The 25,078-nt window shown below is 37.5% G+C and overlaps 1 protein-coding gene and 1 non-coding gene across 7 annotated transcripts in view; one reads left to right on the forward strand and one right to left on the reverse strand.

Moving 5' to 3' along the window:
• The window catches only part of SCML2 (Scm polycomb group protein like 2), a 97,520-nt gene that overhangs the window by 8,701 nt on the left and 63,741 nt on the right, over positions 1 to 25,078 (reverse strand). For all 6 annotated transcript variants that reach the window (XM_025997499.2, XM_072744655.1, XM_025997498.2 and 3 more), the window contains 4 exons: positions 15,976 to 16,184; positions 10,987 to 11,107; positions 7,767 to 7,970; positions 6,984 to 7,166 (listed from right to left, as the gene is read on the reverse strand). In XM_025997499.2, the coding sequence (XP_025853284.1) occupies positions 6,984 to 7,166; positions 7,767 to 7,970; positions 10,987 to 11,107; positions 15,976 to 16,184 (717 nt within the window). The remainder of the gene's footprint in view (positions 1 to 6,983; positions 7,167 to 7,766; positions 7,971 to 10,986; positions 11,108 to 15,975; positions 16,185 to 25,078) is intronic.
• Positions 18,113 to 18,219, forward strand: LOC112919167 (U6 spliceosomal RNA). The gene has a single exon (XR_003234832.1). It is a non-coding gene; the product is annotated as a U6 spliceosomal RNA (small nuclear RNA).

Genomic DNA, 25,078 nt, shown 5'->3' on the forward strand with positions numbered 1-25,078 from the left:
TTCAAATACTAGCGTATAGTTTCCTATAAGTATTTGTTTACCTCTGAATCCTAGCAAGACCAGAAAGTCTTTACTTATCTTTTATTTTTTTTTAAGATTTTATTTATTTATTAATGTGAGAGAGAGAGAGAGAGAGAGCACGACAGAGACACAGGCAGAAGAATAACCAGGCTCCATGCAAGGAGCCCAATGTGGGACTCGATCCCGGGTCTCCAGGATCATGCCCTGGGCTGAAGGCGGCGCTAAACCACTGAGCCACCAGAGCTGCCCTACTTATCTTTTTTTTTTTAAAGCATACAATTCAATGGGGTTTTTTTTTAAGATTTTATTTATTCATGAGAGACACAGAGAGAAGCAGGCTCCCTGCAGGGACCCCGATGCGGAACTCGATCCCAGGACTCTGGGATCATGACCTGGGCCAAAGGCAGGTGCTTAACCAACAGAGCCACCCAGGTGCCCCCTTACTTATCTTTTAATATTCTAATACTTTCTTATAAAAAGTTTATGAAGCTGGTGTATGGTCTATTATCTGGGGCTGATAAAACAGAAAAGATGACTCTTGACTTCTGCTCCTGGGTATGATAGTAAGCTCAGGCATGAAACTTTTCCTGCAGAGATAACTAGAAAACGCCAGATATTTTACAAAATACTTTAAAAGTCATCATAGAGAGGCACTTCCAGGATGACTAAGACCTCCAAAGATCCACTTCTTCATAAAAATAATGAACAGAATGGCAAAACTAATGTTTTCAAAAACTCTGGACATTATGTAAAGGCTTACAACAATCCAAAAACCATTTGTTCAAGAAAAAAAGAGCTAAATCTCAGAAAGAACAGCAAATTCTGTGGCATTTTAGCTTCCCTAACATCATCCCCTTCACTCAGTTTTATAGCAGCTTTGCAAACCAACAGGTTCACAACTACTGTAGCTGTGAAAACCAGCACATCCTAATGGTTACAGGAAGGAACACAATGGGTTTAAGAGCTCACAAACAGCCCTGTCCCCAGAGAACCGTCACTATCTGACTAACCTTGAGAGTTAATGCAAAGCTGATTTCAGGGCTTGTTTTACTGGACCTAAATCAGAACCTGCTCTGTGTGAAAAGCCCGATCTCTAAGGCATTGCTCAAACAAGCAAGCAAACAAACAAAAAAACCTACAGTAGCAATTGTTTAATGCTATGGTTGCTGCCTGAGGCAACTGAGGCTGAGAAGAAACTGACCAAAAAACTTTATGTTTTAAAAAGATTTTGTTTATTTATTCATGAGAGAGACATAGAGAGGCAGAGACATAGGCAGAGAGAGAAGCAGGCTCCCTCATATGGGACTCAATCCCAGGACCCTGGGACCACAACCTGAGCCAAAGGAAGACGCTCAACCACTCAGCCACCGAGGTGCCCCTGACCAAAATGCTTTAAAAAGAAACCTGGAGAATAAAATGTCCATTAGGAGACTTTGAAAATCACAGAGATACTCCTGGGAACCTAGGAGGCCATATGTGTGATGTACAAGGTTGTATGCACACCCAGAAAAGACCTAAGAAGATTAATCTTTCATTCCTTGCTGACCTTGAGGCTCTGCACAAAGCAGACTTGTAAAATGCCTCCTGGAATGTTCAAGGTAAATTTCAACACATACATAGAACTCTGTGGCAAAGCATGGGAGACATACCAATTGTAGGCATTTATGGAAATCCCTGTCCAATCATTTGCTGAACTAAGCTAAATGAGCAGACTTCATTGGCTATATATAATAAATGAGCCCAGGAAGTCATTAAGTTGGTCCAGGAAAGTTACTATACAAAAGCACCAGCAACAACAAACACTAGAGAAGGGGAGAAAATCTGATTCTCAGAGTTATTGCTTTATACTCTTTATAAATGTACAGTTTTCAATTAAAAACTACGAGACATATGAGAAACATAAGTATGGCCTAGGGGCAGCCCCGGTGGCTCAGTGGTTTAGCACCCTCTTCAGCTTGGGGTGTGATCCTGGAAACCCAGGATTGAGTCCCATGTCGGGCTCCCTGCATGGAGCCTGCTTCTCCCTCTGCCTGTATCTCTGCCTCTCTTTCTCTGTCATGAATAAATAAATAAATAATCTTAAAAAAAAAAAAAGTATGGCATATATAAAGGGGGGAAAAACAGTCAACACAAACTGCCTCTGAGGAAGCCCAGATACTGGAGTTAGTATAAGGATTTTTCTTTTTTAAGATTTTACTTAGTTGAGAGAGAGAGACAAAGATAGTGACAGAGAGCACAAGTGGGGAGGAAAGGGAGAAGAAGGCTCCCTGCTGAGAAGGAAGCCTGACTTGGGGCTCGATCTCAAGACCCTGGGATCATGACCTGAGCCAAAGACAGACACTAACCAACTGAGCCGCCCAGGCACCCCAACAAGGACATTAAATCGGTGATTTTATTTACGTTCAAATAATTTAAAAAAATATATATAATGTCTAACAAAGTAAAGTAAGGGAACAAAGTCTCCCCAAATAGAGACTATCAATAAAATGATAAAAATTGCAAAAAAGAACCAAATAGAAACTTAGGACTTGTTAAGTAATATAAATGAAATGAAAAATTCACCAGTAGGGCTCTAGAGCAGATTTGAACTAGCAGAAGAAAGGATCAACAACAAATTTAAAGAAAGGTCATTTGAGAATATAAAATCCAAGGAACAGAAAGAAAAAAGAATGAGGAAAAACTATCAGACCCCAAAGACCTGTGGGATACCATTAAGGACAGCAAAATACACATAATGGGAGAGTTCCAGAAGGAGAGGTAGCAGAGAGAAAGGGACAAAACAATATTTGAAAAAATAATGGCTAAATGTTTCCCAAATTTGATGAAAAACATTAATCCAAATATTCAAAAACCTCAACAATCGCCAATTAGGATAAATTCAAAGATATCCACACCTAGAAAAAACACAGTTGAACTATCAAAAGCAAAAGATGAAGATAATCTTGAAATTAGCAAGAAAAAAGCAAATCATCACCTACAAGGGATCCTCAATAAGATTAACAACTGACTTCTCCTCAGAAACTACAGAAGTTAGCAGAAAGTGGGATGATATATTCAAATTGCTAAAACAAAAAGACAATCAACTAAGAATTCTATATCCAACAAAACTAAACTTTAAAAAATGATGGAAAATTAAACTCTTCATAAACAAAAAGTAAGGGGCACCTGGATAGCTCAGTTGGATAAGTGTCCGATTCTTGGTATGGGCTCTGGTCAGTGGGACTGAGCCCTGCATCAGGGTCTGTCCTGCAGGGAGTCTGCTTGAAATTCTCTCTCCCTCTGCCCCTCCCCCTGCTCTCTCTCTCTCTAAAATAAATACATCTTTTCCAAAAAAAGGAAACTTTTTTAAAAAGTAAGAAAAAAGGAAATGACAATCAAGAGTAACTCAGGGGGCGCCTGGGTGGCTCAGTGGGTGAGCATCTGACTTCAGCTCAGGTTGTAATCCTGGGATCCTGGGATCGAGTCCCACATCAGGCTCCCTGCATGGAGCCTGCTTCTCCCTCTTCCTGTGTCTCTGCCTCTCTCTCTCTCTCTCTCTCTCTGTGTGTGTCTCTCATGGATAAATAAATAAAGTCTTTAAAAAAAAGAGTAACTCAAATTCACATAGGAAATTAAACAGTACCAGTAAATATATTTGTGTTTAAACAATTACTTATTTATTTGAAAGAGAAAGTGCAAATGTACGCTGGAGGGCAAAGGGTAGAGAAGAGCGAGAAAGAAACCCAAGCAGACTTCACACTGAGTGTGGAGCATGAAGCCCAATGAAGGGCTCAATTTCACAACCATAAGATGAGACCTAAGCTGAAACCAGGAGTCAAATGCTTAACCAACTGTGCCACCCAGGCACGCCAAATATATTTGTGTTAACTTTTTTCTTCTCCTTCTTCTCTTAAAAAAAAAAGTAGGGGTGCCTAGCTCAGTCAATACAACATGTGACTCTTGAGCTCAGAGTCATGAGTTCAAGCCCCATGGTGGGCAGAGAGTTTACTTAAAAAACAAAAAAAAGGATTAAAAAAATTAAAAGAAAATTATGAAACTGTATTTGCTAATAAAAGAACAAAGAAGGGGTCAGGAAATAGAACTGTAGTGTAGCAAAGCTTTTGCATAATATTAAAATTAAGTTGGTATTAATCCAAACTATACTGTTTTAAATAATGATGTTAATTGTACTCCCCAAGGCAACTGCTAAGAAAGTAACTTCCTGGACAGAAAAAAAAAAAAAAAACTCAAAAAATTTAGTCAAAGAAACAAGAAAAAAACGAAGATAGTATACAAGAAAACATCTATTTTTTAAAAAACAAGTTATCAAAGAAAAGACAAAAAGAAATATTAAGACATCAGAAAACAAATAACAAAATGGTAGATGTAAATCCTACTTTTAAAAAATTATTTATTTGACACAGAGAAAGCACAAGCAGGCGAAGCATCAGGCAGAGGGAAAGGGAGAAGCAGCCTCTCCATTAGCAGAGAGCCCAAGGTGGGGGTTCAACCCAGGACTCTGAAATCATGACCTGGGTTGAAGGCAGAGACTTAATCGACTGAGCCACCTAGGTGCCCCAGACGTAAATCCTACTTTATGAATGAATAAATGAATAAATAAATAAATAAATTCTTCCTTATTAGTAATTCTATTAACTATCCATGAGATAAACATTCCAGTAAAAAAAAAAAAATCAAATTGGGCGCCTGGGTGGCTCAGTGGTTGAGCATCTGTCTTTGGCTCAGGTTGTGATCCCAGGGTCCTGGGACTGAGCCCCACATCCAGCTCCCCACAGGGAGCTTGCCTCTCCCTTTGCCTATGTCTCTACCTCTCTCTGTGTCTCTCATGAATGAATTAAAAAAATCGAATTAGCAGAATGGATAAAAAAAAAATTCATGTTCCAATTACATACTTAATACAAAATATATACTTTAAATTCAAATACACAAGTAAGTTCAAAGGAAAAGGGTGAGAAAAAAATATACCATACAAATAGTACTTAAAACTGGAATGGCTATAGTAACATCAGACAAAACAGACTTCAAGAAAATCCTAAGAAATGCCCACACATACAAAAACCCCAAGAAGAACAAATAAATTCAGCAAGATCACAGAATGCAAGATCAATAATACAAAAATCAATTGCATTTCTATACACTTGCAATGAACAATCCAAAAATTAAATTATGAAATTAATTCTGTTTACGATAGTGTTAAGAACAATAAAATGTTCAGGGATGAAATTATCAAAAAAGAAGTGCCAGATGCACTTCCTAAAAACTACAAAATATTGTTGAAATAAATTAAGGAAGACCTAAATACATAGACAGGTCCCATGTTCATGAACTAGAAAACTAAACATTATTTTTTTTAAAGATTTTATTTGAGAGAGAGAGAAAGAGAACACACAAGCAGAGGAGGAGCAGAGGGAGAGGGACAAGCAGACTCCACACTGAGCCAGATGTGAGGCTCAGTCCCAAAATCCTGAGATCATGATCTGAACGAAAATCAAGAGTTGGAGGCTTAACCAACTGAGCCACCCAGGTACCCTGAAGACTCAATGTTATTAGATGGCAATAATCCTTGAACTGATCTACAGATTAAATACAATCTACTAAAATCCCAGCAGAAATTGACAAACTGATCTTAAAATTCATATGGAAACCCAGAATTGCCAAAATAATCTTGAAAAAGAAGAACAAAGTTGGAAAACTCATACTTCTGAATTTCAAAACTTACTACAAAAAGCTACAGTATGGAGCACCTGGGTGGCTCAGTGGTTGAGCATCTACCTTTGGCTTGGGTCATGGTCCCAGGGTCCTGGGACTGATTCCTGCATTGGGCTCCCCGCAGGAAGCCTGCTTCCCCCTCTGCCTATGTCTCTGCCTCTCTCTCTGTGTGTCTCTCATGAATAAATAGATAAAATCTTTTTAAAAAGCTACCATAATCAAGATACTGTGGTACTGCCATGAGGACTGACATACAGATCAATGAAATACAAAGTCCAGAAGTAAATCCATACATTCACAGCCAAGTGATTTTTGACTTGCCAAGACAAGTCAATAGAGAAAGAATAGTCTTTTCAACAAATGGTGCTGGGACAACTAGATATCCACATGTGAATGAATGAAATTGGACCCTTACCTTACTGTATATAGAAAAATTAATTCAAAATAGATCAGTAGCCTATATATAGCTAAAACTATGAAATTGGACCCTTACCTTACTGTATATAGAAAAATTAATTCAAAATAGATCAGTAGCCTATATATAGCTAAAACTATAAAAACTATAAAACTTTATAGCTAAAATTATAAAATTCTTAGGAGTAAACATAGAAGCAAATCTTTGTGAATTTGTACTAAGGAATATTTTCTTAGGTATGACACCAAAAATACAAGAAACAAAAGAAAAAATAAATTGGATTTCACTGAAATTAAAAACTTTTATGCTTCAAAGGACACCTCAAGAAAGTGAAAAGACAACCTACAGAACAGAAGAAAATATACACAAAGGATATTTCTGATATGGAACTTGTATCCAGAATATATAAAGAATTCTTTATGTGTAACAACTATAAATATAATATGTAAAAGGTACAAATATATTTTATTTCTATGTAATAAAAAGACAATTAAAAATAGACAAAGGATTTAAATAGACATTTCTCCAAAGAAGATCTACACTTAGCCAATAAGTACACGAAAAGATGCTTAACAACCTCAGCCATTAGGGAAATGCAAATCAAAACACAGGATACTTTTCAGGTTTTGATTCTCAAGTTCATTATGAATATAAGAAATTACTTTCCCACTTTGAATGAACAAGAACAACTGTATATTATACATGTCTAATTAGTTCATTGTAGCTAAAATGTTTATTTTGAGGAGGACACAAGGAAAAACTAAATTACACAAGATGTTCGTGTTAATTGTAAAATATAAAGTAGAAGCCCAGTATAAAATTTTACATTTTCTCTCACCTGACTTATTTTTATCATGCTCCGCAGGACTAGGAGTATTACGTCTGTAAGAGCTAAAAGGCTGGCTACTCAAAAGGTTATCACACTGCAAGCTATGACACAAGGTCTCAAGAAAACGCAGAGCAAATGAGGCACTATTCACTGGAGGGAGCTGGACTGAGTGAGTTTCCCCATCAAAGGAGGCTATTGGGGGGAAAAGAGATGTCAGAGTTACTTCATAGAAAGATAAAACTACAATATCAAACAAACCATCAATTAGGAAATGTATTATAAATCTTATTTGTGGTTTTGTAATTTATAAAGGAATTACCTAAAATTATAAAGGCCCCTCTCATTCAAACACAATAACCTGTACTGGTAAAAAGCATTCTCATTTTCTCATTTAAAAAATATTCATAAGGCAAACAACAAGAGCAGCAACTCAGTGATCTAGAATGCTTCCTGCTATTCCAAGCATTCTGTGGGTATAAATGTAGTATCTGAACAGACAATCAACCAAGGTATTTTTTCTATAGTGAGCTTAACAGAGTATGTAAAAAAAAAAAATCTTTTATCTCAATTTACAGTAGGACTCTGAACATTGTCTATTTTGAATGTAAACTTTCCAAACCAGAGTTAAAAATCTATTAACAGGTAATTATCATAAATATTCTACTGTATCTATATAAGTATGCCAATGTTATAGATAGTTAAATAGTCTACAAATATTATAAACTCCTTGCCTTCTCAAAACCTAACATCAAATTTGGAAGAAAAGCTGAATAAAGGATTAGATGAACATACCAGTTATCACTTCTCCTCCACGATGATCTGGCTTAAGAAATCCAAAAACAGTCTTACTTTGGATGGCACAATCCACACAGGCCTGCACGGTCCGCCGGAGCACCACATTCACAGGGCCCGGGCCAAAGTGGTCAGGCAGCTGCTGGATTTTCTTATGATCCAAGTGAGGGCCAGAATCTCCATGTTTGTTGACATAGACACACACTTGGGGAAACGTGTATATAAATATAACAAATCAGATTGGTTAAAAGCAACATAAACATTACACAATTAGTTACCATATCCCACTAACCACACTTCACTCAAAGAGAACCCAAATACAGTTAATATCAACAATCATATGCTACCTAAAAGTATGTATGTAAATCTATTTTCACATCTATATAAAGATATTAAATCTAGAAAGAAATAATCCAATACCTATTCAATTTTCTAGAATTTTGCCTAAATTAATTATAAGAGCTATCCAACTTTTAGTAGCATCACAAAACAATTCTTCACACATTCCCACATCATTTAAAATGGTATAAAGACATATATTTTCACCTTCTAACTGTACACACAGTACAAGAATTTTCTTTCAAAAATGGGTCATGTTAATACACTCCTTCTCCGACTGAATTTTAAATCACCAACATTGTACCTTCACTGTATTTTCTAAAGTAACCAAATAATTTAAAATACATGCCACACAATAAGTTCTAATGACCTAGAGTAATTATTTTCATTAACTTAAGGAAAATAAAAATGGTCTTTATATAAATGCCAAGGTTCAATGAAGAAAATTTTTTTTTTTTTTTTTTAAGATTTTCTTTATTTATTCATGATAGTCACAGAGAGAGAGAGAGAGAGGCAGAGACAGGCAGAGGGAGAAACAGGCTCCATGCACCGGGAGCCCGACGTGGGATTCGATCCCGGGTCTCCAGGATCGCGCCCCGGTCCAAAGGCAGGCGCCAAACCACTGCGCCACCCAGGGATCCCAAGAAAATTTTTAAAATAATGCTTTTCTTAGTATAATAAAAGCATTTGATTTAGAGGCAAATCATCTATAATCATGTAAATGTCACGTTTCCATAGTATTTCTTCACGAAGAATCAATAAATATAAACCAACATACAATGTAACAATATGAGGGTACATTATTACCAAACATAAAATATGCTGTTCCCCTAAATCAGGAAGCACATTTTCATCCATTACCTAATTTATATTGCCAAATTTTACATATACATAGTCTACATTCAGTACAATAAAAACCCATTAATCTCACTTTCACTACATTGAAATATACGATAATTCAACCTTGTGGCAATAGCCAGAGGAAGGATGGACTCTGTCACTGAAATGAAACAGCTATTAAAAACTTAATTCAAAAAAAATTAAAAAAAAAAAAAAAACTTAATCCAAGGTGCCTGGGTGGAGCGGTTGGTTTGGTGTCCAACTCCTGGTTTTGGCTCAGCATTGGGCCAACTCCTGGTTGTGATCCTGGGGTTGTGGGATTGAGCTCCGAGTTGGGCTCCGCACTAAGCGTGGAGTCCGCTTGAGAATCTCTTTCCTTCTCCCTTTGCCCCTCCTGCTCATGCTCTACCTCTCTCTCTTAAATAATAACTTTTTTTTTTTAAATTAAAGCTTAACCCATGGTGCTGATGGTATGGACAAAGTCCTACTAAACACAAGTAAAGCTAAACAAAGATTTCAATGTTTTTATCTCCTTTGTGTTATACTTTTAGCTAGTCTCTCCTGCTAACAGACTAAAAATCAGAAATAATAAACTCACAAAATGAGGTATGTTACAATAATCTTTAAGTGATTTCTATTTCATTTTTTTTAAAAGATTTTATTTACTCATGACAGACACAGAGAGAGAGAGAGAGAGAAGAGAGAGGCAGAGGCACAGGCAGAGGGAGAAGCAGGCTCCATGCACAGAGCCCAACGTGGGACTCAATTCCGAGTCTCCAGGATCACACCCCAGGCTGAAGGTGGCACTGAACCACTGGGCCACCAGTGCTGCCCGTGATTCCTATTTCCAAAAAATAATTTCTTTGTAATCAGAAAAGGAAAACTGGACAGAAAAGTCCAAGAACAGAAGAGTATAAGTTAGACAATGAACTAGGAGATAAAGCAATGGTACATGCTTTAAAAAATAGGAAGGGAACAAGAAAATGTGGAAGAGATGACAAATAAAAGGGGTATTTGTTCAGTCTACTTCTGTATCATTTCATACTCTTCACATAATAGAGAATAATTTGAAGTCATCATGCCCCTTGAAAGGCAAGGATGGGTCAAGATTTTTAAAAGGTATTCTAAGAAGATTTGAAGTATCTTTAAAAATATATACAAGACAAAAGACATTGTGAAGCAAGATAAAAGGAAAACAAAAATAGATTTGACAATGAGGTAAATTTTGTAAATCTGGGGCAGCCCCAGTGGCGCAGCCGCTTAGCGCCGCCTATAGCCGGGGGTCTGATCCTTGGAGACCCGGGATTGAGTCAGGCTCCCTGCAAGGAGCCTGCTTCTCTCTCTGCCTCTTTCTCTCTATGAATAAATAAATAAAATCTTAAAAACAATTTTTTTTTGTAAATCTTACTAAGATGGTTAAAATACTTTGAGTACTGAATTTTCAGGGGATCCCTGGGTGGCTCAGTGGTTTAGCACCTGCTTTCGGCCCAGGGCATGATCCTGGAGTCCCGGGATTGAGTCCCATGTCGGGCTCCCTGCATGGAACCTGCTTCTCCCTCTGCCTGTGTCTCTGCCTGTGTCTCTACCTCTCTCTCTCTCTGTCTCCCATGAATGAATAAATGAAATCTTTTTAAAAAGTACTGAATTTTCAAATGACTTGTGTATTTAAACAGTCTTTCCTGGGGATCCCTGGGTGCCTGCCTTTAGCCCAGGGCGTGATCCTGGAGATCCAGGATCAAGTCCCACATCAGGCTCCCTGCATGGAGCCTGCTTCTCCCTCTGCATGTGTCTCTGCCTCTCTCTCTCTGTCTCTCATGAATAAATAAAATCTTAAAAAAAGTAAAATAGTATCTCCTTAACATCAAAATGAACAACCAGAATTTCAAAATACTTAAATATGAAAAATGCTAAGAAAAAAACAAAAACATGTCTTATCATCATCTTTTTTCCTCTTATTTTATTCCTCAGATTTCAGCGACACTAAAATAACAAAGAGTAAAAGATTCGTAATTTTATACCCTTTAAAAAAATACTAATTTACCTGTTGACATCACTATTTTAGATGTGCCAGGAGTAGCATCCTTATATGAAGCACGACGGTCTCTGGTTAGGGAATTTATAGAAGCTGAAGATGTAGAACACAAAACAGGAATATATTTTTCCTATTAAAAGAACACAAATATATATTACACAATTTCAAAAATGTATAGATAAGGAAGTCAGAAAATTATCAGCATCACTGGTTCACAAATGATCAGCTGTCAGAAGTCCTTGGGTTTAGAAACCTGAGTGTGTCACAAACTACAGTACTTTCCAAACTGTGCTCCTCAGAGGGGCCAATAAGGTGGTCACGTGGAAGAAGAAGAGACCAAAGTATGGGATTCACAGCATCACCCCTTCCCCAACTGGCCACACCTTAGCCAAATAGCACACTCTATAAAACTTGTTTTTATTTTCTGAGGCTCCCTGTATGACAAGTTTTTTCACACTGCTAAAGAAGAGTCTGCAAATCCAATCTAGCAATACACCAAAGGGGCGGGGAACCTCAACAAGGCAGAGGATGGACTCTGTCTTTACAAAGCAGTCACTCATCTGGTTTTTACTACATCTAGCCTGCATTTCTCCATATTATATATGATAATTTTGACAAAATTACAGGTGGTTTGCTAAAGTCCATATAACATTATGCCTATTTTGGGACACGTGGGTGGCTCAGTGGTTTAGTGTCTGCCTTCGGCCCAGGGCGTGATCCTGAAGTCCCAGGATTGAGTCCTACATGGGGCTCCCTGCATGGAGCCTGCTTCTCTCTCTGCCTATGTCTCTGCCTGTGTCTCTCATGAATAAATAAATAAAATCTTTAAAAAAAACCATTATGCCTATTTTATATAAGAACCAAATGTCTTCTAGGCATTTTTAAATATTATTAGTGTTTTATTTTTTATCAACTCTTGGGGTTTCCTTGGAGCTACCTTCAAACAAAACTCTCCAATATCAGAGCTACCTTTAAATAAGGCTCTCCAATGTCAGAGAAGGGGGCCTTGTATCTAGAAAAGGTAATAATAAGGGATATTTTAAAAGCAGGGACAAAGGAAGATAAAATAGCATAACATTCAATGTTTTTGTATTTTCCTTATTTGTTAAATTAATGACTGTCATTTGGGTTCACTGTAAGTCATGTTTTTTTTTTAAAGATTTTAAAGATTTTTTATTTTTTATTTACTCATAGAGACACAGAGAGAGAATGAGAGGCTGAGACACAGGCAGAGGGAGAAGCAGGCTCCACCCAGAGAGCCCGACGTGGGACTCAATCCAGGGTCTCCAGGATCACCCCCTGGGCTGCAGGCGGCGCTAAACCGCTGCACCACCGGGGCTGCCCAGTCATGTTATTTTTTAAGTACTGAATTATAATATTGTGTTGATATATTCTCATTCTTTCAGTATTTCAAAAATCTGAAATCTGAATCCTTTGACTTAAGATATACCAAGATAGTATAGTTATATTAACATTGTAAATTGAATAAATGTGCTTCTATACCTCTAGAATCCTTAAGGGGGGATGTAATGTGGACAGCTGACAGAGCCTACTGCAAGAATAATTCGTACTCTAGTTGAAAGACTTCCTAAAAAATTAAACTATGGAGGCACCTGGGTGGCTCAGTTGGTTAAGCGCCTGCCTTTGGCTCAGGGTCATAATCCTAGGGTCCTGGGATTGAGCCCTATGTAGGGCTCCCTGCTCAGTGGGAGCCTGCTTCTCCCTCTCCCTCTCCCTCTGCCCTTCTTCTCCCTCCCTCCATCCTGTTCATGCTTGCTCTCTCACCCTCTCTCTCTCAAATAAATAAAATCTTTAAAAAATATAATTAAACTATGGCATGACAGCACTAAAAAAGGATATAGGAAACTGGATGAGAATCTTATTTTCATGATGAAACAGTAAAGCTAGAAAAGATGAATTAAAATTCTTCCTTTGAAATAAAAAAGTTTATTATAAAAAAATTATAGGGGCACCTGGGTGGCTCAGTTAAAAGTCTGCCTTCTGCTTGGGTGGTGATCTCAGGGTCCTGAGATTGGAGCCTTGCATTGGGATCCCTGTTCAATGGGGAGTCTGCTTCTCTCTCCGGTCCCCCCCAACTCATGCTCTCTCTCCCACTCACTTTCTCAAATAAATAAATCAAGTCTTTTAAAAAATGTATAGAAATGTATAGAAAAAAATAAAAATAATGTATAGAATCTGTCCCTTACCCCACACTACCACCTTATAAACAATATTTTTTTAAGATGTTATTTATTTATTTATTCATTCATTCATTCATTCATTCATTCATTCATTCATTCATGAGAAAGAGAGACAGACAGACAGGCAGAGGGAGAAGCAGAGGGAGAAGCAGGCTCCATGCAGGGAGCCTGATGTGGGACTCCATCCCGGGTCTCCAGGATCACCCCCTGGGCGGAAAGCGGCACTAAACTGCTGAGTCACCCGGGCTGCCCTAAACAATATTTTCAAAAACACCTTTTCAAAATTGTCAAATTACCACAGGAATTATTTGAAAATAAAGGAATAAAGAGAAACTTTATGAAGTTATTTCATATCTTTATAGCAACTAATCACAAAGACTTTTTTCAGCAGCTGGAAAGTACACATTAAAAATATGCATCAAAAAAGAATATGCATCAAGGGCACCTTAGTGACAGAGTCAATTAAAACCTCTGAGTCTTGGCTTCAGCTCAGGGTCATGAGACTGAGCCCCATGTCCCGTTAAGCATTCAGAGTGGAATCTGCTTGGGTCTCCCTCTCCCTTCTCCTCCAATCCCCATTACACACGCTTTCACTTTCTCAAACAAATCTTTACAAAAATATATGCATCAATGACATCCTTGATACATTCTAATTTTTTAATGCATTTAAAGTATTATTTCCCTTCATATATCACAACTTTCCTTAATTTTATGTAATTTATTCTAAATTTGAAAATTTTAATCTAATGATTTACAATAACTTGCTTATTTGATTTTTTCATTGCTTATGATTTTATATTTGAAATCTATTCGCTGTTATTGACAGTATTTTAATTTTTATTTAAAATTTAAAAAAATAAAATTTTTGAATGCTTTTTGAAATAAAAATACCAATATTAATTTCAGCATTTTATTTTATTTTTAAAGATTTTATTTATTTATTCATGAGAGACACAGAGAGAAAGAGGCAGAACACAGGCAGAGGGAAAAGCAGGTTCCATGCAGGGAGCCCAACATGGGACTTGATCCCGGGTCTCCAGGATCACGCCCTGGGCAGAAGGTAGCACTAAACTGCTGAGACACTGGGGCTGCCCCATTAATTTAAGCATTTTAAAATCAAAATGGCATTGTCATTTTTGCTCTATACTGTAAACATTAATTAAAATAAAATAGAAATGTTATATATATTGATATCAAATGGCTGAACTCAGAAATGTTTAAGTAATACTGCTGAAATTTAATTTAGTTCTAATGAGATCTAGGAAGGTTCTATGTCTTTATATTAAGAATATATCTCTTGTGGGGCCCCTGGATGTTTAAGTATCCAACTCTTAGTTTCAGACAGGTCATGATCCCAGCCTCAAAGTGGGCTCCAAGCTCAGCAAGGAGTCTGCTAAAGTTTCTCTCTTTCCCTCTCCCTCTGCTCCTCCCCCTGCTTGCTCTCTTTCTCTACCTCTAAATAAACAAATCTTAAAAATATATCATCTCTTATAAAAGAAAAAAAAAGAATATATCTCTTGTAGTACATATATTTGAGTCTTTTTAAAATCCATTTTTATAATCTCTGTCTTTTAATTGGAAAGTTTAGTCTACTAACTTTTAAAGTAATCATTAATATGTTTGGGTCTGGATATACCCTTTATTATTTCTTTTCTATTTGTCTCTTCCGTATTTTATTCCTCTATTCCTCCTTTCCTTTTTTTTTCTTTTTCAATTACTTACTGAATATTCCTTAAAATTCTATTTTATTTTATTTTTTTTTCTATTTTATTTTCCTACTGGGCTTTTTAGCTATACTTCTCTATATTTGTGTTTTTATAATATACCCTAGGGATTATACTGTATAACCCACATAATACTACTTGTACTATTATATTTAATATTGTACTACTTAGCATAAAATGTTGAAACCTTGCAATGACAGAAATCCATATCCCTATCCTCCACTCAAAGCCTTTCTACTCTTAAGTGTCATATTATTACATCATGTTATGCATTGATGTTATGTAATAATGTATTACATCATGCTATACATTACATTATCCCACAAGACCATAATATAATTATTGCTTTAGTCACATTATTATAAAGAAATGAAGAGGGGAAAAAAGCAAAAACCAAGTTATTCACATTTATCCAGAGATAAACTTCCTTCAGTATTTCTTATAGTGCTTGTTTGCCAGTGTGGAATTCTCTAAGTATGCTTTTATCTGAAAATGTCTTTACTTTACCTTTACCCTCACTCTTGAGGAGTATTCTTGCCAGATACAGAATTTTGTATAACACCCCACCTCCTGTATGTACTTCCCCCCAACCACAGTGTGTCTGCTTCCATTCACTTTCCAGTATCTTCAAGTAGTTGTTTTTTCTATTATTTCCAGGTTTTAAAATTGTTTTCTTTGGGGGAGTGAGTTAGGTGGCCTAGCATCATTGAATTTATCACTTTGATTCCTCTTCCACCTGATTTATTGAAGCGTAATTTATGTACAGTAAAACTCATTTCACATTCATTTTTAAAGTATACTTACTTCCAAATAAACTGGCCTAAACATAAATACACCCATACAGTATTTCCAATGTGGTTTTGAAAAAGTTGAACATTGTATTCAAAGTTTTAAGTTTACCCAAGAAAAGGAATACCAATCTTGATGGCTATGTGGGCTTTAAAAAGCTTTATATATGCTTTTCATATAGTACATTCCTAAAGGGCCTCATCATACTCTTAGTAAATCCTAACTCTGTTATAAATAAGGCACTGCCGAGATCTATAATACAAATTAGGAGGAGATTAACTAACCTTTTTGGGGCCTTTCTTCCTTGGTGTGAGATTTTTAACAGCACTTCCCTTTGTAGGGACTGAAGTCTGTGGAGGTGGCTTAATGCGGCTTGATTTCCTGATCTGCTGTGTTGGTAATATTACAGCAGTTTTCTGTGGAGTCTGCATTGAATGCTGGGGTGCTTTGGAAACAGAAGACTGTGTTTTTGCTATATTCTTTGTAACAGGCACTGAGGAAAAAAAAAACAACACAAAAATAAAACTAAAGTAAATGACACAAGGTACTGTCCTCTTAGGACTCTAAATAAATTTAATTCAACCTTTAAATATATTCCAAAGGCTATTCATTAAAAACCACTGAAAATAAAAGTACCATTTAAAATAAAGTTTCAGGGCAGCCCCAGTGGCTCAGCGGTTTAGCACCGCCTTCAGCCCAGGGCATGATCCTGGAGACCCGAGATCAAGTCCTACATCAGGCTCCCTGCATGGAGCCTGCTTCTCCCTCTGCCTGTGTCTCTGCCCCTCTCCCTCTCCCTCTCTCTCTGTGTCTCTCACGAATAAATAAATAAAATCTTTAAAAATAAATAAAGAAAATAAAATGAAGTTTCAGGGGTGCCTAAGTGGCTCAGTCGGTTAAGCATTCTGCCTTTGACTCAGGTCATGATCCCAGTGTCCTGGGATCTAGCCCCACATCAAGTTCCCTACTCAGTGGGGCGTCCGTTTCTCCTTCCCTCTGCTCTTGTGCTCTCACTCACTTGTTCTCTCTCTCTCCACCCCCTCAAATCAATTAAGTTTCAGAGGCGCCTGAGTGGCTCAGTTGGCTAAGCATCTGCCTTTGGCTCAAGTCATGATCCTGAAGTGCCAGGATGAAACCCCACATTGGGCTCCCTGCTCAGCAAGGGAGCCTGCTTCTCCCTCTCCTTTTGTCCCTCCTCCTGCCCCCCCCCAAATAAGTAAACAAAATCTTTTTTAAAAAATAAAAAGTAAAAATAAAATAAAATAAATGAAGCTTCAGGGGGCACTGGGGTGGCTCAGTCAGTTAAGCATCTCTTAATTTTATTATTACAAAAAAACATGAATTTTACATAGTAAGAAGTACTAATGTCAAAAATTCTTTATAGGAAGAGCTGTGTAAGTAAAACATTTACACATTTATGCAAAACTCAACTACTTTTTATTTTGAGAGCTTCATTTTACAACCTGAAAGTAATCTACTGCTTTGTTCCTCCCGTACTCCAAGACTATGTATAAATCAACCTTCGACTGAGAATACCACATCTTCCCTACAGCCTTTTTTTTTTTTTTCCCTACAGCCTTTTTATCTACCTTTTATCAGTTACCCAATCAAGAGTAAGTAACAGCCTTCTTTCAGCTGCCAGGGCAAAGGAAAGACCACTTCACTGCCACCATCACTTTCCTCCCACCATTACTGTAGAATTATCTACAGTAATTCACCTACTTAAACCAGTCTCCTTACCTCCTCCCTGTCATCTATCTCCTACTCCACACTCACTTCTGCTTTCTTCAGTAACTCCAGTAACCTAATTCACACTATTTATACTTACACTGTCTCCCGGTCATTATTATGAAATGCAAACATCACAATCCTGATATTTCATCATCCTGACCTCATCACTGGAGAGTTTAGCTCCTCCCTAAAATGGTTATACTTAGCTATTCCTGGAATTTTTCTATCTCCAAGATAACCACTGTGCCTTCTTTTTTCTTTTTTCTTTTCTTTTTCTTTCTTCCAAGATTTATTTATTCATGAGAAACAAGGAGAGACAGAGAGAGAGAGAAGTAGGCAGAGGCAGGGAGAAACAGGCTCCCCACGGAGCTGAGAGCCTGATCCGGGGCTCAATCCCAAGACCCGGGGATCACGACCTGAGCCCAAGGCAGATGCTCAACGGACTGAGCCACCCAGGTGCCCCGTGCCCCCTTCCTTTACCTCTAATTTTCTTACTTGCCATCTTTGCTTCATACCAAATGGCCATGCTTTTCATGTTCATTATGAGATTTAGCCACAAACCCTCTCCATTTTCGTCCAATCTATTAACTTTCTTCTGGCTTTACTTTACTCCCTATCAACTTCCTATCCACTTTTACCAATACCCCTCTAACTAGTATCCCTAACTTTATCATCCCCCGATCTTTGATTGTGCTCGCTTCAGCAGCACATATACAAAATTGGTATGATACAGAGAAGATTAGCATGGTCCCTGTGCAAGGATGACACGCAAATTCCTTGATCTTTGATCATATCCAGCATGTCGGCTCCCACCTTTGAGGCATACTATCATTAGTTTTCTCTGGTCTTGAACTATACAACAAGAGTCAGCAAGCTTTTTCTATAAGGGCCCAGATAGTAAATATTTTAGGCTTTGAAGGCCGCATACAGTCTCTATTACACATTCTTCTTTGTTTCTTTGTTTGCTTGTTTTTTTTTTTAAATCATTTATGAATATAAAAACTATTCTTGGGTCACAGGCTACATGGGCTGGATATGGCTGGCCCTCAAGTTGTAGTTTGCCAACTCTTGCTTTGGAACATTAGAATATTACTGATTGCTATAAAATCCACACTAACCTCAACTGGGGTATCACTGCTGCAACTCACAAACTTCCAAGTATGTTTCCACAACAGAATGTTTTTCCCTTTTAAAGTTCCCATCTCCTTCTCACCCAATTCCATTTAGCAAATGACCCTGCCTTCTACCTTATGGGAAGATTAAAGGGTATCTTTGGGAGTGATCATAACCATCCCATTTCTCCATCTTAAAAGGTTTCATTCATTCTCATGTCTTTCTCTTGAATCAAATGAAAAGTTTTGTTTCTACTCTTCTAAGCCCAATCAATCCCCTTATGTCCTAATAACTATTTTCTTTGGTTCCTCTAGGACATTATGATTTCATGTCTTCCTTTCTCTTCATGGTATTTAATCACTTGATCCCCAACTCTTTTGCTCTTACAACCCTCACAAATCCCTTATTTTGAAGTTAGTTCTCCTAGTTTCTGGTATACTTTCAAGCCCTTGCATGAATCTCCTTCTATTCACTACTAAAATACCAAGAAGAATCACCTTATACTTGATACTTCAATTTCCTTATTATTGTGTTTCCTTAGTCCCCTGTAATAAGCTTTTCTTCTTCCAAACACATTTTAAAGAAATTCTTTCACAGGTCAGTAATGACAAGTCCTAGTTACTAAATCCAAATAAATCCTGTCTTGACTAATCTATTCATGTCCACAGTTCTGGTCTCCACTTCAATACATGGCATGAAGGAAAGAAAACAGATTGAGCTTTGGACCTGTATTTAAGTTCTTGTGCCAAGCTAGTTTAAGAGAGAACCTAAGAGAATATAAGGTCCTCAAAAAATATTTAGTGAATGAACAAAAACTATTTTAGACCTGTAAGCCAATGTTATTCCTCCAAAACCAGTATGTTCTATACATAATATGTAATAAAGTTGTAACAAATAAAATAGTAACTTTGTGGAACATGGAAAATGTAATGAAATCATTATTGATCTAAGAATTTGGGCATTTTATTTATTTTTCTTAAAGATTTTATTTATTTATTTGACAAAGAGAGTGAAAGAGTATAGGCAGGAAAATCAGCAGCAGGAGAGGGAGAAGCAGGCTCCCTGACGCGGCGCTCAAGATCCTAGGACCCTGGGATCATGACATGAGCCGAAGGCAGATACTTAACCAACAGAACCACCAAGGAACCCTAAATTTGGGCATTTTAAAATTTTAAATTTGGTATTTGAAATGAATAAATCTTAGGACACAAATACTTGAGCTACAGCTTTAAATATTCCCCCAAAATGTAATATTCTATTACAATACAAGCTCCTTAATTCATGGTATATACACAAGTATGAGCAAAATAAGAAAAAAGCATCATAAAAAATTTTTATATATGAAAAGAAAATTTCACTTTAGAAAGCAAGCTTTTCAAAGGCAAATACTCAGCTTCGTTTATTGCCATATCCCCAACACCTAGAAAAAACACTTTTTAAACTATTTTAACTAAGGGAAAGAGTAATCATGCAATATATTAGACATCAAAATCAAACTATCTACATCACACATGTATTTATTATCCCTAAGAAGCAATCATATAACATATACACCATGCTGAAACTCTATTAAGTATTAATTAAATTATTTCCAACACAAAATACATTTTTTTAAATGATAAGGTTCAAACAATATATAGCACTATAACCATGTGTTCACAGTGGCCACAAAGTGAGTAAAAACTTTTTTGAAAACAGTATGTAAAATATATAGGAGGCGTATATATATATACACACACATATATAACCATCTTTAATAAAATTATGTGAATAACACAAACCCTACCTGATTCTTCAGCTTATCTTCAGATAGAATAGAGAATATTCAGGTAAGAAAAATATCTAGGAGATGAGAAGTCAGTGAATTGTGGAAATGCAAAAGAAATTAATAAATCTTGGGAAATGATCAGAAGTCAGTAAATAAAGTCAAGAGGAGGCCTAGAAGCCTGGAATAGAGGGAACTGAAGAAAGGAAACAGATGCCAATATTTATTGGCTACCCATTACATGCTAGGCACTTACATTCCTGTTATCCCATGTAATCCACCCAAACGTCCTATGAAGTAGGTATCATTTCCCCACTTTATACATGAGGAGACTTAGGCTCTGTAAGGTTAGATAATTTACCCAAGATCACGCATTTGGCTAAGAGCGTTTGGTCTCCTAAGTGCATGGTTTTTGTAATATGCTGCCTTGCTTTCTGTCCTCTAACAAAAAAGGCTATTAAATTCACTCCTGAGTCAAAGTGCACATGTTTAAAAAAAAGGGGAGGGCGGGGCAAAGACAATCTTATGAATTCCTATGTAATACTTCACTAGAGAGTCCATAGGTGCTCTCTAACAGAGGGAGTCTCCAGTTTTTAAAAAACCAGATGTAGAGGCATACTTACAAAGAGAAAACATGAACAAGTACAGACAAAAACACACTGGTAAAACTTTTCATGCCTGGGGATTTAACTTTAATATTAATTTCCAAATAGTACTCATTAAATATACATTTCTGCTGATACATGAAGATGATTATTGAAAGATAGTGCTTGCCTTTTCTGAATTGTGAAAAAATAGCTGCACATACAATTACCACAGAAAAGGAAATACACTTAGAAATGAACAGCAACTTCCTATTTCCAGCTACTATTATATATGTGCTGGTTTAGCTTATACATGGCTGACTTGAACCTAAACAAAATGGATCAGAGATATAAATTAGTATGTATCTTGCTTTTAATCTAAAAAAGACTTAAGAGGCATGGTTGTGGGGTGCCTGCATGGCTCAGTTGGTTAAATGTCTGCCTTTGGCTTGGATCATGATCCCAGAGTCCTGGGATTGAGCCCTGTTTTAGGCTCCCTGCTCAGCAGAGGTCTGCTTCTCCCTCTCCCTCTGTGCTTGCTCTCATTCTCTCTCTCAAGAAAATAAATAAAATCTTAATAAAAAAAAGAAGTATGGTTACTTAGTGTTCTCCAGATTTTCTACCTACCATTTACTGAATACTTAGTGTGTACTTTTTACCATCCTAGGCAATTTATAGGAAATCCAGAAGAAATAAATATGGTCCCAGTCATATAGCTCAGGTTTCCTGTGAGTGTATTTGTGGATCCATAAAATTCCTATTTCTTTAAGTAGATCCATGATATATGATTTCCTTCTCCTCTAATAGACTGAATACTATATGCAGCCATATGACAAGAAGAACAAAAATTACTATAAAAACAGATTCCCTGAATTTTGAGGCAAGAAATAAACAAAGTCAAATTCTAAATAGCCAAACCAGAAAAGCAAGATATGGTTTGGAGAAACCAAAACTGAGTAAAAAAGAAAAATCTAAAAAAAGAAAAAAAAAAAAAGAAAAAAAAAAAAAAGAAAAATCTGTCATTGTAAATATTTGACTTTGGAACCTTTATCAGGTTTAGAAATTCTTTGCAAGTCATCTTCCTTAGTCTTAAAACTCCATGTACAATTAAACTACCATTTACACTAAAATCTTGCATATTGCTAACTACAAATGCAAAGAAAAATATAAATTTCAACTTTGAAAAATTCAGAGATAGTTACACTTGCACTATCACTATCCAAACTTGAGGCCTGGTATTCATGAAAGCTCAGTTGTCCAATGCCTCTATCTGTTAATTTTGCTCCCTGAATCATAGAGTTCACATTGCCACAAACTGGAGGAGGGAGAGGGAAAAGGAAAGAGTTCCAAGTAGACTCTGTGCCAAAGGTGGAGCCTGGCATGGGGCTTGATCCCATGACCCTGAGATCCTGACCTGAGCAGAAACTAAGAGTTGGAAGCTTAACTGACTGGGTCACCCAGGTGCCCCTGAGAATCTTTTAAATGTACGTTTATTTCCTTATTTTCAGCAATAAAAAATATCATTTTAGAAAACCTCAACTATGTGAAGAAAAACTCTTAAAGGAAACCACAGGGGGTAGTTACTAGTGGAAAGTTAAACAAGGAAGCATGTTCCTGACACCACAGCAGGCATTTGGAAGTCAGAAGCCAGCTGAGGACTATGAATCTTCTCAGAAGAAATAGGGTAAAGATCAAATGGACCCACTGGTACCAACTGCTCATTATACTTATTCCTTTCTCTGCTTCTAGATTAGGTTCAAATCCAGATTGACCACATAATAACTACAAGACCTTGGGCAAAGTATTTAAATTCAGCATGTGGCACCTGGTATATACATTCAATAAATGTTAACTGTTAAGCAGCAGTAGCAACAGCATCACCACTACCACCAGTCCTGCCTCTATTCTTACCCACCCTTCCCAGACCCTGAGGGTGCTCCTGGCCCTCTTCTATCAGTGGATAGGGTATTGGGGAAACCTTGTTGTCAATATCTAACAAATGCAGGAAAAAGTTTCCTCCAAAGAAGGAACTCCTATTTACCTACATTTGCTCTAGCTAATACCTCACTCCTTTCAGAGCTAGACTCCTTGAAAGACTAGCCCAGGTTCACTATTACTGTCATTTTCTTATTTTCAACCCTCTGCAATTATACTTCCAGACACCTCTTTTTAGGGAACCTCTGGGTGCTAAGGTCACCCACAACCCCTAACAGCACTAAGCACTTTAGATAATGTCTTTTTAAATTCTTTATTGGATCTCACACATCACTCCCTCCTGGTCCTCCTCCTACCTCTGTCACATTTCCTGTGGTATTTCCCAGGATTAGCCACCTTATCTCTACCCCCCTCAGTTTTGAGTGCTTTAAGTTTACTCCTTTGATTTCAGCTACTGCCTAGATATAATGATGATTGCCAAATGACTTGCTCTTACATTCTCCTGCCCACTTAAGCATTCATAAACCACCCCCCACCCATCATAGGCCTCTCCCAAGTTCCAGAGCTATGTTTTCAATAGCTAACTACATAATCTAAATAGGCATTTCTTGGGGCCCCTGGGTGGCTCAGTTGGTTAAGGGACTCTTGGTTTCAGCTCAGATCATGATCTCACGGGTCGTGGGACTAAGCTCCACAGTGAGCTTCTGTGCTCAGCGGGGAGTCGGCTTGAAGATTTTCTCCCTCTGACCCTCCCCCAACTCAGGTGCATATGCTCTCCTTCTCTCAAATAAATAAATAAATCTTTAAATAAGCATCTCTCACTCAACATGTCCAAAACCAGAATTCATATGCTTATCTGGTATGCTCTATCTTGAATAACATTACCTTTTACACCCAATTATCAGAGGTCAGAAATCTTGAAGACATTTTGTACTCTTCTTCCATCCACATGTCTAAGCAAGCCTAAATACTTTCTGGTGATAGTTTTCTTTATGCCTATGAAATGACTTGGTTCAGAATCTTGTGATTTCTCACATAGTCTATAACACTAGCCTCTAAATTGGCATTCCTGGCTGCCTCTTCCAATCCATACTGCATAGCATATAATCATGATCTTTCTAAAATACAAACTATATGTGGGGCACCTGGCTGGCTCAGTTTGAAGAGCATGTGACTCTTGAGATTGGAGTTGTGAGTTCAAGCCCCATGTGGGGTGTAGAGATTACTTAAATAAATAAAAAACTTAAAAAAAATAAAACCCAACCTGTATGTCACTTTTCCTCATAAAAAAAAATCTTCAGGGACGCCTGGGTAGCTCAGTCAGTTAAGCGTCCAGCTCAAGTCATGATCTCATGCATCGTGAGATCGAGCCCCGTGTCAGGCTTTGTGCTCAGCAGGGACTCTGCTTGAAAATTCTCTCACTCTGCCCCTCCTTCCTTTTTTTTTTTTTTTAACTTTTATTTATTTATGATAGTCACAGAGAGAGAGAGAGAGGCAGAGACGCAGGCGGAGGAAGAAGCAGGCTCCATGCACCGGGAGCCCGACGTGGGATTCGATCCTGGGTCTCCAGGATCGCGCCCCGGGCCAAAGGCAGGCGCCAAACCGCTGCGCCACCCAGGGATCCCTCTGCCCGTCCTTCCATCCACACGTTCTCTCTCTCTCTCTCTCTCTCTCTCTCTCTCTCATAAATCTTTCAAAAAAAAAATCTTCAGTGATGCCACATTATCCATATGCTAAAATCTAAATTCCTTGGCCTGGTGTCCAAGGCCCTCTACATATCTTCTATTCTCCAACTCTCTCATCTCCTCTATTCTCCAACTATCATTATAGATTCAGCCATAATCATCTGTTTCAGGTCCCCAAATAGTCTGATCCTTATTGACTTTGCAGAAGCTGATCCAAGAAAGGCCTTCCCTCATCAATGGCTTACCTACTATACATTTGAAACTCTGCTCAATCACCAGCACAGCAAAATTCTAGCACTAAACTCCCAGGCACACCATAGGACCTAACGCTCATAAACTACACATACTGCCTATATCTCCAGCAGCAGATATTACAGCATCTTATCTTTACTTATATATCTGTCCCATCACACCGTGAATTCCTTTAGGGGAAGGAACTATGTAAGTTCAAACCATTATTATACCTCCAACATCTGGTCTAGGGCCTGCTACATAATGAGCATCCAACAAATGTTTGTAAAATGAATAAATGTTTAATATCTAAGTTTTGTCTCTGGTCTTATATTCCCATACG

Source organism: Vulpes vulpes, chromosome X (genome assembly GCF_048418805.1).
Source record: "Vulpes vulpes isolate BD-2025 chromosome X, VulVul3, whole genome shotgun sequence".
NCBI lineage: Eukaryota > Metazoa > Chordata > Mammalia > Carnivora > Canidae > Vulpes > Vulpes vulpes.